General features: G+C 42.8%; 1 protein-coding gene across 1 annotated transcript in view; it reads left to right on the forward strand.

The window, feature by feature from the left end:
- LOC121524947 (versican core protein-like) overlaps positions 1-15720 on the forward strand; it is a 48378-nt gene that overhangs the window by 6903 nt on the left and 25755 nt on the right. The window contains exons 3-6 of the mRNA XM_041810570.1: positions 2045-2461; positions 6088-6262; positions 6448-6575; positions 8532-8825. Of these exons, the coding sequence (XP_041666504.1) occupies positions 2045-2461; positions 6088-6262; positions 6448-6575; positions 8532-8825 (1014 nt within the window). The remainder of the gene's footprint in view (positions 1-2044; positions 2462-6087; positions 6263-6447; positions 6576-8531; positions 8826-15720) is intronic.

A 15720-nucleotide genomic window follows, 5' to 3' on the forward strand; every position in this document is an offset into this window, starting at 1 on the left:
CCATTCCTATGTAATTTTTGCCACTTCCAACCCATTTCTGCTACTTTTAAGATCCAATTTCACCACCTTTTCCACAATTTTTGCCATTATAAACCCATTTTTTTCAATTCTTAATCCATTTTAATCCTTTTTTAACAAAATAGATTTACATTCTTAGGAAGGCTATATACACCATTTTCCACATTATTATGCAAATGACATTTTTCTCATATCTTCCTAAATATTAATTCAAAATAATGAAAATCAGCCACAAATGTCTTCTTTGCTAACATGAAACTTTGCCTGTTAAGATGTTTTTGATTGAAATAGCTTTGATTTCAGTAAATATGACCTCCTAATGCTGCAAATTCAATGAATGACCATTTTCAGTTTTTTACAATCAATAAAATCTTTTCAAACTCTGTTTTGCATAATAAGTGGAGCAGTGCATTTTGAGGTTTTTATTTTAAAAAAAAAATAACGGTTATCATTATGAAGTTTGTTCAAAAACATTTAAATTATGCTCTAACGGCTGATGACTTGAAAAATATTCTGACTGTCATTTGCATTAATGTTTAGGAAAATAAGAGAAAATGCAATTTGCATAATAATGTGGAAAGTGGTGTACTACTAACCTTGCAAAGCAGATGGATTCGTCCGTTTCCTTGTTTCTCACTGGTAAATCCATCTTGCAAAGCTCCCATCTGAACCGTCTGGGCCCGGTTAGAAAGTGACAGGACCAATCAGTGACGAGGGGCAGTACTTTCAGGCGCAGCAGAGTCATGAGCTGGTGCATGGAGGAAGAGATTAGCGTGGATGCTGCTAAAGCGCCAGTTTTATCAGAACTTGACGACATGTCTTCGTTAAAAGAAGAACAAAGAATAGCAGTGAGTTGTTTTCTTTTCAAAAACCACAAAAGTCGGGTACTGACATGTCTATAGTCGCCATGTTTCGCGTTATTCCTCACTAGCTGCACACGTGCAGCTGGATAGCGACTATGTCACGTGTTTTGTTGCTCTGGTTGGCCCGTAGAGATGTGACTGACAGAACGTTCATCCAATCACACTCTGAGTTTTTTTTCAAAGCCTCTGCCTTTTCCCAAACATTTCCTATTGAAGCTTTTCCACATGGATGTGTGAAACACATCCATGTGGTGTGTCAGGTTAGTGTACTACACAGATGATTTAAAAAAAGAGATTTGTTTCTTTGTTGAGAGTGTTATTTTTCAGGTTCAATGTGAAATATGGATATCACAGCTTAACTCAACATGGTTTTGTTGACCTCCATGGTCCCCCAGTTTAGCTGGGTCCCAGAAACCTCTCCCCTTTTCCCCCTTATGGGTGGCTTTGTCTCCACATGGCTGTTCTTGAATGTGCGTGACTGTGTTCAACCACCTTCAAGTACAGTGGGGGTCCTCGGTCTCTGGCACCTTTATTTTAGGGGTCCTGGGCTGAAAAGGTTGAGAACCACTGAGATTTACGATAGAGATGGCCAGATAAAATGACTAATTACTACAACACCAATTCCAAAAAAGTTGGGGCGCTGTTAAAATGTAAATAAACACAGAAGTCAATGACTGTCAAATCTCATAAACCCATATTTTATACACAATAGAACAGAAACAACATATCGGATGTTAAACTGAGATATTTGACCATTTCGGGAAAGTATTAACTCATTTTGTATTTGATGGCAGCAAAACATCTAAAAACAGTAGGGACAGGGCCATGTTTACCATTGTGTAGCATCCTCTCTTCTTCGAACAACAGTCTGTAAATGTCTAGGAAGTGCCCCAACTTTTCTGGAACTGAGGATGCAATTTTTCTTTCTTTGTAGACAGTAACATCCTGCTGCAAATGTATAGACATAAATTCAACATTAAGTACATAATTGAGACCTGCTTTTGTTTGTCAAAGCATGCAGCAACACCAGGCTTATAAACTGGACCAGGCCTGAAATTGTGATGGGCTTCTATTAGAAGTTTTACGGTCTAAAGGTTCTGTGACATTAAATAGTAGCGGGCTCTTAAAGCTGCTTCTCTGACATGCAGGATCCTGTTTTCCAGCTCCTCCTCAGTCTGTGAAGATGCAGACGAACTCTCCTGTATCCGGCTCTCTGGCGGGGCGGGTGGTGCTGCCGTGCCACTTTGCCATCGCTCCTGACACCACCCACTCTCCCCACACCACACTGCCCCCCACCCCGCCCCCTCGTCACTCCACCCCGAGCCCCGACGAGGAGCTGAGGATCAAGTGGACCAAGCTGGAGGAGGCGGGGGAGAAGGTGGTGCTGGTGGCCCAGGGCAGTGTCGTAAAGGTGGGGAAGGAGTACCAGAACAGGGTGTCGGTGCCGAGCCACCCGCTGTCGGTCGGTGACGCCTCTCTCATCATGGTGAAGCTGCGGGCGAGTGACGCCGGGCTGTACCGCTGCGAGGTGATGCACGGGATGGAGGACACGCAGGGCACCGTCAACCTCAGCGTCCATGGTGAGTAAAACAAACGCACCCTGCAGTTTTATAGGTGAAATTAACAGTCAGGATGAGGAGACTACAGATGTGTGCAGAGACGGAGTCCAGATGTTTGCATCTGGCAGGAAGCTGAGTCTTGTTTCCAGAGCAGGAGGTGATTTTCCTGCAAATGATTTGCTTTAAAACTTCATCAATCACTGGTTTATATCAGATACAGACACAAAGGCAGCGTGTTATGAGAAAAATGTCACATTTACTTATCATAATATCATCATTTATAGATTTAAAGCTCTGAAAACAAATTTAGATTATACCAAAGAACAGAAAACAATGCAGCAGCCACAAATAACATTTACAGTGAAAACAGGAGAAAAAATAACGCAAGAAACATCACTAAAAATAGGAAATGCATCATTTTAAAACATAAAAATGCACTAATAAGGAACAAGACTTAAAAATTAATCAATGAGGGCAATAGTGGTAAAAGGAAAGCTCTAATTTAGACTTATAAATTCAGGTATTAAGCCAATTCAAGGTATTAAGTCCTGCAGACCTCCTACTGCAGGTCTAGACAGATGAAAGAAGACCAGAGTCTAGAGGAGTCTAGGACTGAGCTAGGAGGCCAGCTGAGCCTCTTTAACAGCTATTCTCCCAGTTTTTCATAAACATGCTTTAATGGAAACACTAATGTACTATTAAGAAAATAAACCTTTTGGAGGAGGAGGCTGGGGTGGAGGAGGTGAAGCTTTAGTCTATAAAAGAGGAGGCTGGGCTGGAGGAGGTGAAGCTTCAGTCTATAAAGGAGGAGGCTGAGGTGGAGGAGGTGAAGCTTTATGGTATAAAAGAGGAGGCTGGGGTGGAGGAGGTGAAGCTTTAGTCTATAAAGGAGGAGGCTGGGGTGGAGGAGGTGAAGCTTTAGTCTATAAAGGAGGAGGCTGGGGTGGAGGAGGTGAAGCTTTATGGTATAAAGGAGGAGGCTGGGGTGGAGGAGGTGAAGCTTTATGGTATAAAAGAGGAGGCTGGGGTGGAGGAGGTGAAGCTTTATGGTATAAAGGAGGAGGCTGGGGTGGAGGAGGTGAAGCTTTATGGTATAAATGAGGAGGCTGGGGTGGAGGAGGTGAAGCTTTAGTCTATAAAGGAGGAGGCTGGGGTGGAGGAGGTGAAGCTTTAGTCTATAAAGGAGGAGGCTGGGGTGGAGGAGGTGAAGCTTTAGTCTATAAAGGAGGAGGCTGGGGTGGAGGAGCTGAAGCTTGATGGTATAAAGGAGAATAATATGGATATTATATGCTGCCTTTTTCACATTTTCACTATAGAAGTTAAAGGATGCCTCACTTTGTGTTCTGGTTCTGACTTTGAGCCCTTAAAGACCGCTTACATGAGACCTGAGGGCTCTACAGGCTCATAAGGTAGAAGGATATTAGATAAATAAGGAAAAGGACCTTTAAAAGTTTTATAAACCAATAAAAATCTCCCTGTAATCAGCTCTCAAACAAACAGGTAGCCAATGCAGAGGCTTAATACCTGCAGTAATGCATGCTCTCTTTAATTCTTAGAAGGTTGGTGAAACCTAAAGAAATAAAAATAGCGACTTGTTGATAATGTCCTGAGCTCGTCCATCAGAGTTACTCCAGTGGAAACCCCACAGAGACCGGGTCCTTTACACAGATTCCACATAATAGTGAACAGGAGTCTTTGTTGGTCCACCCCACACAAAGACGCTCCCTATGAGTGACACACAAGTCTCCATTTAACAGCTCAGACATGCATTGAGCTCTGCCAGGATATCCTCGGAGCAGAGAAATAACCCTCCATCCAGCGGAGAAGAAAGGAGCTAATGAGCGCAGAGCACAGTTACATTTACTCTGATGGAGACGCCTGCTTCGTGTTTCTTTGTGCTGTTGTGTAATGATCCTGTAATGGTTTCAGTCCTCTCAGGAGGGAGTCAGGCAGGCTCTAGTGGAGAAATCTGGAGTCAATTTTATGGAAGAGACTCTGAAATGTAAAGTGAGCAAAGTCTGAACCAGGTAGGAGAGGCTGGAGAAATGATGAGCCTGATTTATTCTCTTTCCCATTAAACCAGTTCTAGGATTGGTGCTGGTTAGTCTAGACCACAGCTGACTAAGTCTTAGACCCTTCAGAGAACTTGTTTGCTTTTCCATCCATACATCTCTGTAAACGTTAGCGTGCATCTTTGTTTCCAAGCAACAAGCGCCAAATAAAATGCTGCCATTTTTTTGCATCATAGTTTTGGTGTCTCATTTAACCCTTTTACCCTCCTCGAGCATTTTTGTTTATTTTTCTCAACTTTTTCTTTTTTTTATCTCTGATCGTTTTGGCGGCTTTACAGCTTGTGGCATGAATTTTTGCAGGAACTTTTCTTTCTAGTTAAATTTTTGAAATCCAAATGTTTTACTCTTACATGTCATTTATACTCCGTTGGATGAATTTTGTACCCTCTGAACACCTTAGAGGCAAAAATGTACACATACAAAAAACTGCCATTAAATCAGCATACATCAATATTTTTTCTACTTTTTTCATAAATCTCTTAAACAACTTCAGACCTGCTCAAAACTACCAAACATTCAATAGTTCTCAGAATTTTTAACTCTTTAAATGCCTGTTTGATTATTGAAATATTTCATTTTTTTTCTGCAAAAATCACAAAAATCTGATTATTTTCCATATAGTAAATAGTAGAAAGATGGGGCTTTGGTGCTGATGAGAGTCTTGGATGGGTCAAAGATTAGCAACAAAATTGATTCGATTGCATTAATATTTTTTTACATAATGTCAGAAATACCCTCTGGACATCTTCGAGGCAAAAATGCCCCCTTTGACTTCCATTAAAACCACGTTTTTTAATCTCAGTCATTGCAGTATAAAATCATGCATTCTTTAATGTCAGGATTCCAATGTGAAGAAGTCTAGTGAAATGTGACATTTTCACCGCATTCCACCAGATTCAACTGTTTACCCATTGTAGGACCATGCACCAAATTCTTGTATTTTTGCCCGTTATATTATGGAGAGTTTTATATGTGTGAGCATGGGTGTGTGTAGCTGGAGGCCAAAAAATATTGATGTATGGTGATTTAATGGCAATTTTTCTCTCTGTGTACATGTTTTCTTCGAAGGTGTCCAGAGGGTGGTAAATTTGAGGACACAAGGACTAAAGCCCTTCTCTTTACGTGCAGCGCTCTTCCTAGTTTTTGTGGTCAAACCACTTCTAATTCCGAGTGATGATACTGATTGCAATTACTCATAGCTGATGAAACTGATATTTTGGACCAATATGCATTTAGAATAAAAATGAGACACCAGTTTAAGTTATTTTAAACATGATATTCATTTAAAGGCATTTTCTGTACACTTCACTCGTCCTAAGGATAGAAAACTGTCTCGCCTTTACTAAAAATAAAATAAAGCACCAGTACTTGGTTGCATTCACATCTTCCTCCTGAATTGTGCATCTCTTCAAACAAACTCAGGTTCAGTGTCCAACCATTGTGTCCTTGCAGTAAACTGAAAAACTGAAGGTAGTAGAATAACAACTTCTCCAGATGAAACTATAGAGACCTGCCTTTAAAACCTCTTTAATCTCTGTATCTGGTGTTCTTCTGCTTCTCTCTCTCTCTCTCCAGGCGTGGTGTTTCACTACAGAGCTAGCACAAGCCGTTACACCCTCGACTTCCACGCCGCTGTGAGAGCTTGTCACGACGCCGGCGCCGACATCGCTGAACCCGAACAGCTGAAGGCTGCTTTCGAGGATGGCTTCGACCAATGTGACGCCGGCTGGCTGGGCGACCAGTCCGTCAGGTGTGTTTTACTGTGCACTTCATTCAGAATGTGTTAACAGTTAAATAAGCAAACTTTCCTCTCCTCTAAATCAGCTTCATCTTTAATTTTCACTGTTGGATTCATTTATGACAGCAGATTTACTAATAAAACCTCAGCCTGGTTCAGCTTACATCTTCATCTCAATGGTGTTTATTGTTTTTCAGATACCCAATCACAGTGCCCCGTCCCGGCTGTTCTGGTAACCTGGAGAGCAAACCAGGAGTGAGATCGTACGGCCTCCGTGACCTCAGTGAACAATACGACGTGTACTGTTACGTGGGCAAACTACGAGGTAATCCAGAACAAGCAACTGAGTATTCAGCTGTTTGTGTCTTTAGCCCAGACTCTGTCTGGCTGTAAAATCTCTGTCACTCACAAAGATGGAGTTAGCTTACCTTTAAAAGCCGATGAATCGTCCAGATTTCATGTCCATCATCAGGTGGATCCATCCTGCAAAGCTCCAAGCTGACATGTTTGATCCCAGTCAGAGAACAACGGACCAATCAGAGTTATTTTAGGAGGAAGAGGTGGTAGCAAGGGGAGGAGGTTTGGTGGAATCAACTGCAAGCCTGTAAACAATGGCGGCCGGTGAAGAGATTAGCGTGCATGCAGCTTTAGCAGCAGTTTGATCAGAAGTGGTCAACAAAGAACCGCTCTGAAAGCTTTGCTAGGTGGAAGAGGTGTTTATGATATTGTGAAATGAAATATATCTCATGGAAGGATGTGTGAAACTGTCAGGTTAGGAGGTGGCCAAGGCTTCAGATAAGGATTACATTCTGTGGCTTCAGGGAAGTTAAGAGGTGCATCTACAAGCTTTAAAAGTTTCTAATGGTCATGCATTTTATGAGCTTCAGTGAAAGCTAATCAGAGATGTATAAAGGGAACTTTAGAGCTGCTTCTTTCTCCATGCACACAATAGTTTTGTGCAGCATCCCTACCTACTGTACTTTCTTCAGTAAGCCTGTGTCAGGCCATATTTGTATTCCCTCCTCTATTTTACTACTCATCGCCTACCGGTGGTTGTAGTTCTGCAGTATTTGGGTGCTTTTATTGACTCCTGAGGTTGGCAAATCATTGCAGGAGAAAAGAGACCGATGTTAGGAAAGCCTTTTATCAGACAAACTTCTGCAAACCACTGAGATATTTGTACAAAACATCTAAATGGTGAGTGAGAGCGGTATGCAAATGGTCAGCAAATACTGCTATATGCTGCTGTTTGCATTTCCAGAGCCCTAGACCACGGGTGTCAATCTCAAGGCCTGGGGGCCAAATCTGGCCTGTAGAATGATTATATCCATCCCGCAAGATCATATTTGTATTCTAACTGGCCCACCAGTATGAGGTCTGCAGATTTCCTCCAGTTTAAATTGTTAATCCATAAAAATCTGAAAAAGTAAAGATTAAAAAGAATTTTCATAAAAAGTCAGGGATGTGGGGACAGAAATTAATTTGTGTTTAATTTCATATTTTCAATTTTGCATCTCAAGATTACAGCTCAAACTTATGATTTTGACTTTTCATTTCATACTTTGACTTTTTCAATTCGTAATTTGGACTTTATGTCACATTCTTACCTTTTAGATTCCCAATTTTAAACTTTAAGTCATATTTTGACCTTATTTTAACTTTTTTGAATTTCCAAATGATTTATCATCAGTGCTGTTTTTTTTTTAAATATTTATTACTGGTGAAAATGAGGTTGACAGTTTTTGGTTAAATGTTGACCCTGTTAGGCCCTCAGGTTAGACCTGAATCCTGAATCTGGCCCCTGCTGTGATTGAGTTTGACACCCCTGCCCTAGACCATTGGTTTACAGTTTGCATGACAAATATCGACTACTGCCACCCTCAGGTAGGGAGGCTTATTTTACGTCATGCAGGTGCAAAGCCAGCATGCTTTACTGTCCATTGGTTGTGGTTGTCATATTGACTCCAAGTGCAAATTTTGGACCCAACATGATGCATCCAAGCAGTCAGTCTTCATCATAGCACAATTTTTTCTTTTATTTTGGAGTGTGTGAAATTTTAAGCCCCATTTTGAGTAATCTAACGAGTTATTTCTTCAAACCAATGGTGCTAAAGGCTCCAGGGTACTGTTGTTTTCAGCTGTAACTTTATTTCTCTAGTATAAATGTTAAATGAGAAGCAGCTCAAATTTAAAGTGAGTTTTAAGTTTTTTTTTGACCAAATTGGACTAAAAGTCCTAAAATCCTCTTCATCATAGCCTTTCACCTCTCCTCTGCCTCCAGGTGAGGTCTTCTACCCCAACCTCAAAGACAAACTCACCTTCCAGCAGGCGTCCCTGGAGTGTCAAAAACACGACGCCGTGATGGCCTCAGCGGGTCAGCTCCATGCAGCCTGGAGGGCGGGGCTTAACCGCTGCGACTACGGCTGGCTGTCGGACGGCAGCGCCCGCTACCCCGTCACCGTACCCAGGCCTCAGTGTGGAGGAGGCCTGCTGGGGGTCCGCACGCTCTACAAGCACAAAAACCAGACCGGCTACCCTGACAAAACAGACAAACACGGAGTGTTCTGCTTTAAAGGTAAGACTCACACACACGGCGGTGCTTCGTACCATTTTATCTGTTATAACGGAGCAGAGACATCCTCAGAGGAGGTCTACTCTCCCTCTGGATCTGCAGCTTGTGTCAGGAGTTTCCTGCTGGGTGTTATCGAACGGTTTCAGCCAGAGCAGCAGGTTCTAAGAAGAATCCGAGAGTCTGACAGCTGATACTCAAACATTATTCTAGTTCATGCTCTGTGCCTTTTTAAGTCTGAGGGATGAATCCTGCACCAGCTAGGAGTTCTGTTGAACATTGTTTCTACACAAACATCAGTCATAAAGGGCAGTTCTGCTGTTTTTTACTGGGCTCTATTATCTTTGAATATTATGGGGTCTAATTGGATCATGGTGACAAAATCTACATCCTCATCCCAAAGGGGAGAATTTCCCAATCGCAGTGTCCACATGTTTTTCCACTTGTTATCTTAAGTGTGTTACACCATGACAGAGAGGATCCTGCAGAGATGGGGGGGGTCTTTTAAAAGAGGAAGAGGGTTAAAGGGGTTAAATTTAACCACAAACAGATCTTACATCACAAACACACCCTGATACACATGGTGGTATTAACTTTCGCCTTAATCAAAGATTTTTTGGCATTTTTGGGTGGTGTCCACTTTCTAATGCCTCTAAATCAGTGTGGCTCTTTTCTGATAATTAGAGGCTCCTTTATGTCTTAATTTTAAATATTTTTCCCCCAGAAAACCTTAGGGAAACTCTTTTGCCCCTTTTCTACAATTTTTTGCCACTTTTCACCCATTTAAGCTTCCTTTTGCCATTGAATACCACTAGTTCCTTGTTTTTTGCCCATTTTTGCCACGTTTTTTGCAACTTTTTGCCACTTTTATCCAATTCTTGCCAATTTAAGCTACCTTTTGCCATTAAATACCACTGTTTTCCCTACGTGTACCAATTTTTTTGCCACTTTTATCCCATTTTTTGCCCTTCTTCACCATTTTTCTCTCCAATGTCATCCATTTAAGCTACCTTTAGTCATTAAATACCACTTTTTTCCTAGTTTTTGCCCATTTCAGCCACTTCTTTTCAACAACCTTTCATCACATCTGTTTCAAGCTAGACAAAGCTTCAATCTGCATGTTTTTTAATAAAGAAACATTCATGTAAGTGCACTATGAGACTCATAATGCCTTCAATTTTCAGGCACACTATTCTCCTTCTAGAAGCTGTGCTTTAATGTGCAGCATTCTGCACAGAAATGCTCAGTATGCAAACATCCGTGCATGTACACCCCTGATAAATGAGGGCCTTGGTTTTTATATATTAGCTGTGTTTATTGGGGATGTATAGGTTTCCTCCCTCTCTATCTCTGCATCTGCACTCATTTAGGTCAGAGCTGCATCTTCTTGAAGGCCCCCATCTGACCCCCCTCCAAGCATCCAAATCACCGACACATTCGTCTCCTGAAGTCACCAGCTTCTGACAGAAACAAAGACGTGTGTTTCCTCAGACTGCAGCAGGTTAAAAGTGGGCTACCAGAGAACAAACTCAAAACAGGAGAGGACAACCTCCCCCTGCCCTGTTTATGGTGGGGCATGTTCTTTTATGAGGGGAAAACCCGACTCATGCACTCTAACACAGATAGAGAGAAAGGGGACAGGTCCCTAATGCCTCACAGCTGGACCCTGCCCAAACAAACACAGGCCCTCAGATAGACGCGGGGAGGGAGGGAGTACAGCACTCGTTCTCCTCACATCGTCCTTAACAGAAAGGCTGAGAGAGGAAGACCAATCATCCTCTTCTTCTATGCTGTAATCACAAACAGCTGCGTCACTGGCACCATCACAGGTACTTTCTGGACCTTATAGCTCTGTAATGTCTGCCCACATACTGTAGGTAGCATACAGCGAAGTGACAGAACAAGGACAGACCCCAGACCAGCCAAATGACGGCGAGCTCGCCAAACACATGACATCATATCTGGGCGGGGCAGAAAAATGCAGCCAGGGTCTCCACCGCAGCGAATCCCCACAGTCTGCAGGCAGTAAACACCTTTATGAGCAGGAGGGAAGAGGAGCTTTGGATGTTTTACTGAAGTCAAACTATGAATAAAACTGTAAAGACTCTCTCAGCAGGAGGGGCTGATCCTGTAAAAGTTGTTATTTTTGTCACTGACGGGCTCGGATTGTTATTCTGAGGGTCTGAAAACGTCACAGAGAATTCCTGCAGGGACAGACCTCTCTGTTAAAGAAGAATATTCCCTTTTAAGTCCATTAACAGCTCATAATATTCTTCTACAAAGACCTCAGACTCCATTATCCTGCAGGACAGGGGAGATGCTGGTCTACCTCCTCCTCCTTTAATCAGTAGAGTTATGTTATCATGTGTAACCAGGCCCGCACACAGAATAGACTGGGCCCCTGATAAACCCAGTGAATGGCCCCTGATAAACCCAGAGAATGGCCCCTGATAAACCAGAGAATGGCCCCTGATAAACCCAGAGAATGGCCCCTGATAAACCCAGAGAATGGCCCCTGATAAACCCAGAGAATGGCCCCTGATAAACCAGAGAATGGCCCCTGATAAACCAGAGAATGGCCCCTATTAAACCAGAGAATGGCCCCTGATAAACCATAGAATGGCCCCTGATAAACCAGAGAATGGACCCTGATAAACCCAGAATGGACCCTGATAAACCCAGAATGGCCCCTGATAAACCCAGTGAATGGCCCCTGATAAACCCAGAGAATGGCCCCTGATAAACCAGAGAATGGCCCCTGATAAACCATAGAATGGCCCCTGATAAACCAGAGAATGGCCCCTGATAAACCCAGAGAATGGCCCCTGATAAACCCAGAGAATGGACCCTGATAAACCCAGAATGGCCCCTGATAAACCCAGTGAATGGCCCCTGATAAACCCAGAGAATGGCCCTTGATAAACCAGAGAATGGCCCCTGATAAACCATAGAATGGCCCCTGATAAACCAGAGAATGGCCCCTGATAAACCCAGAGAATGGCCCCTGATAAACCCAGAGAATGGACCCTGATAAACCCAGAATGGCCCCTGATAACCCCAGTGAATGGCCCCTGATAAACCCAGAGAATGGCCCCTGATAAACCAGAGAATGGCCCCTGATAAACCAGAGAATGGCCCCTGATAAACCAGAGAATGGCCCCTGATAAACCCAGAGAATGGACCCTTATAAACCAGAGAATGGCCCCTGATAAACCAGAGAATGGCCCCTGATAAACCAGAGAATGGCCCCTGATAAACCCAGAGAATGGACCCTTATAAACCAGAGAATGGCCCCTGATAAACCAGAGAATGGCCCCTGATAAACCCAGAGAATGGCCCCTGATAAACCAGAGAATGGCCCCTGATAAACCCAGAGAATGGCCCTGATAAACTCAGAGAATGGCCCTGATAAACCAGAGAATGGCCCTGATAAACCAGAGAATGGCCCCTGATAAACCCAGAGAATGGCCCTGATAAACCAGAGAATGGCCCTGATAAACCAGAGAATGGCCCTGATAAACCCAGAGAATGGCCCCTGATAAACCAGAGAATGGCCCCTGATAAACCAGAGAATGGCCCCTGATAAACCCAGAGAATGGACCCTTATAAACCAGAGAATGGCCCCTGATAAACCAGAGAATGGCCCCTGATAAACCCAGAGAATGGACCCTTATAAACCAGAGAATGGCCCCTGATAAACCAGAGAATGGCCCCTGATAAACCCAGAGAATGGCCCCTGATAAACCAGAGAATGGCCCCTGATAAACCAGAGAATGGCCCCTGATAAACCCAGAGAATGGACCCTTATAAACCAGAGAATGGCCCCTGATAAACCAGAGAATGGCCCCTGATAAACCCAGAGAATGGCCCCTGATAAACCAGAGAATGGCCCCTGATAAACCAGAGAATGGCCCCTGATAAACCCAGAGAATGGCCCCTGATAAACCCAGAGAATGGCCCCTGATAAACCAGAGAATGGCCCCTGATAAACCAGAGAATGGGCCCTCCCCAGTTAGGATTTATTGATATTTCAGTCATGTGTGTTGGATCGTTAGCATTCATGCTAGCATCCTGGCTAACAGTTAATTCCTTTTAGAGATGAAAGTGTGTGATGCTGTTATTGTTACTCTTATGGAAATAATTTACTTGCTTTTCCTTTTCACTATTGCCACTTATTTTGCCTCTTTCAACCAATTTTGCCATTTTTCTTGCCACTTTTGTCCCATTTTGCCCATTTCTCATCTTTTTGAAACGCTTATCCTTTTTTCCACCACCTTTTTGCAGCTTATTTGCTGCATTTTTCCATTTTGCATTTTGTTGCTTTTCGCCCATTTTTCCACTTCCCTCCCCATTTTGTGCCCCGTGTACCATTTGAGCCATTTTTGTCTGCTTTTCGCCCATTTTTGCATTCTTTTTGCCATTTTTTTGTCCACTTTTGCAACTTCTTTTTACCACTTTTTTCCAACTTTTTAAGTTTTTAGCCACTTCTAACCCATTTGTGCCACTTTTTTCACTATTTTAACCCATTTTTTGACGGTCTGTCGTCAGGCAAATCCACCTTAAAAAGTTCCATTCAGCACCTTATGTGCCACACTGAGCATGGTTTGGACCAATCGGCATCATTGAAGGAGAACGAGGCGGTAGCTAGTAGACCTCTGCTAGTAGCGATTAGCGACAGTTAGCTCGGATGTAGCGACAGTTTTATCAGAATTGTAGCACATTTCTGCAGAATAACGAGCACAGAACCACACTGAAAGCTTCCAATGATGGAAAAGGTGTTCTTGCTTCTCTGCCAGCCTGCTTTGGCATGATAGTTTTAGCTCATTTGTGTAACCCCCCATTTAATGTAGTAAAATAAGAAAGTGCCAGACTATAACCCAGTACACCAATATCACATTAGCAGCAGTGTAGTAAAGGCAATGTTGCTACTGAGTGTTTTAATATCTGCGTGCAGATGAGGAGTGGAGGATGAAAAATGGAATAAAGAGTAAAGGGGAACCCCACCCGCCCGTCCTGTAGTCCACCCACCCATAGGTGCCCCTGTCAGGCAGCAGGGAGGGATGTCAGAGAGTCGATTACACGGCGTTTATTAAAGCATTATGTGAGTGACGCTGTATGAAGTCAGCACCTCGACCTGCACAAAGCTGAGCATTGTGAGTGTTTGGAGTCTGATTTCCTGTCGGTCCTCATGTGGTGTGTGTTCATCTTAATGAGATAATCCCCGTTAGCATGCTCGCTAATTTAAAGATGAGTTCTGTTACAGACGTTTCCTCTGCTCCCTTAAACCGGAGTCTTCTCTGACCATGTTAGAGCCTTTATTTTGGCTGTTTTTATCCAGCCGTCTCCAGGCCTGCTTTATTTCTTTCAGGTGACTTCATGGTTGAAGTATCAAAGCTGCCACGTTTCCTTTTATAGCCTGTAAGCTAACATCAGTCTGACAGCTGTATGATTAGCATTTTCCACACAGAACACTTTTCTTTTTCTAATGACTCACAACAATCCTGATTGGCTCTGCAAACATAGATTCATGAAATAACTGATGCAGCCTGATCGGACTGGGTGGGATTTTTAAGACCGGCGTGTTTGACCTGCTTTTTCTGGAGCGTTTCACCAGATTTGATTGATCTTTTTAGCCCGTTTAGGCTGACTCTATTATTATTCATTTGATTAATGGGAGTTACACAATGTCGCTTTTGGCAGAAGCCGTGCCAAATCATGCCGTCTGAGTGGCGTTTACCGGGCAAGAGTCCTCCAGAGGTATTTATACAGAACTACCACTGCCAGCGTGAAATCAGTCAGTTAGCTCCTAAATATCTGTTGTAACAATGGAGCGCCAGAGTGGCATCTACAGGATCTCTGGAGCTCAGTCAGAGTGACCGTCAGGTTCCTGGTCTCCTCTAAGGCCCTTCTCCCCTGATTGCTCAGTTTGGGGACCAGCTCTAGAAGAGTCCTGGTTGGTCCAAACTCCTCCCATTAGAGGATTCTGGAGGCCACTGTTCTCTTGGGAACCCTCAGAGCAGCAGAAATGTTTCTGTAGACTTCCCCAGATCTGTGCCTGTCAGCAATCCTGTCCCTGCAGCTCTGCAGCTCCTCTGACCTTTGACCCTTGGTTTCTGCTCTGATATCATTGTCAGCTGTGAGGCCTTCTATAGAGAGGTGTGAGCCTTTAGAATCATTTCCAATCAGTTTAATTTTTAACCCTTTTTTGCCCTTATTCACCCATTTCTGTCACTTTTTTGTGCCTCTTTTTGACCATTTCTGCAAAATGTGTTTGCAGATTTTGGTCTACATTTTTCCACTTTCTGCTGCTTCTTACTCATATTATTGTCTTTAGCTACTTTTATCTTTTATTTGCCCTTTTTCACCCATTTCTGTCACATTTTAAACCATTTCTGTTTTCATCCGTTGCTGTCACTTTTTAAATCTTTTTTCTCCTTTTTTTCCCATTTCTGCAAATGTTTTTGAAATTTTTTCCTTCTTTGGCTCCCTTTTGCAATTTTTATTCAGTTTTCACCCATCTGTCACTTTTTTAACGTTTTCCTGCTCATTTTTTCTTATTTCTGCAAAATGTTTGTACAACTTTTTGCCTACTTCAGCAGTCTTTTATTACTTATTTTGTGACTTTTTGATGCACTTTGCCTGGTTTTGCCACTTGTTTGAACTTTCTTTGTAACTTATCCAGTTTTCACCCATCGCTGTCACTTTTTAAACCATTTTTCACTCATTCTTTCCCATTTCTGCAATTTTTTTGCAATTTTTCTCCCTATTTAAGCACCCTTTTGCCATTTTTATCCAGTTTTTACCACTGCTGTCACCTTTTTAAACATTTTTTGCTAATTTTTTCCCCATTTCTGCAATGTTTTTGCAATTTTTGCCTTCTTTAACTCCCTTTTGCCATGTT

This window comes from Cheilinus undulatus, linkage group 17 (genome assembly GCF_018320785.1).
Source record: "Cheilinus undulatus linkage group 17, ASM1832078v1, whole genome shotgun sequence".
NCBI lineage: Eukaryota > Metazoa > Chordata > Actinopteri > Labriformes > Labridae > Cheilinus > Cheilinus undulatus.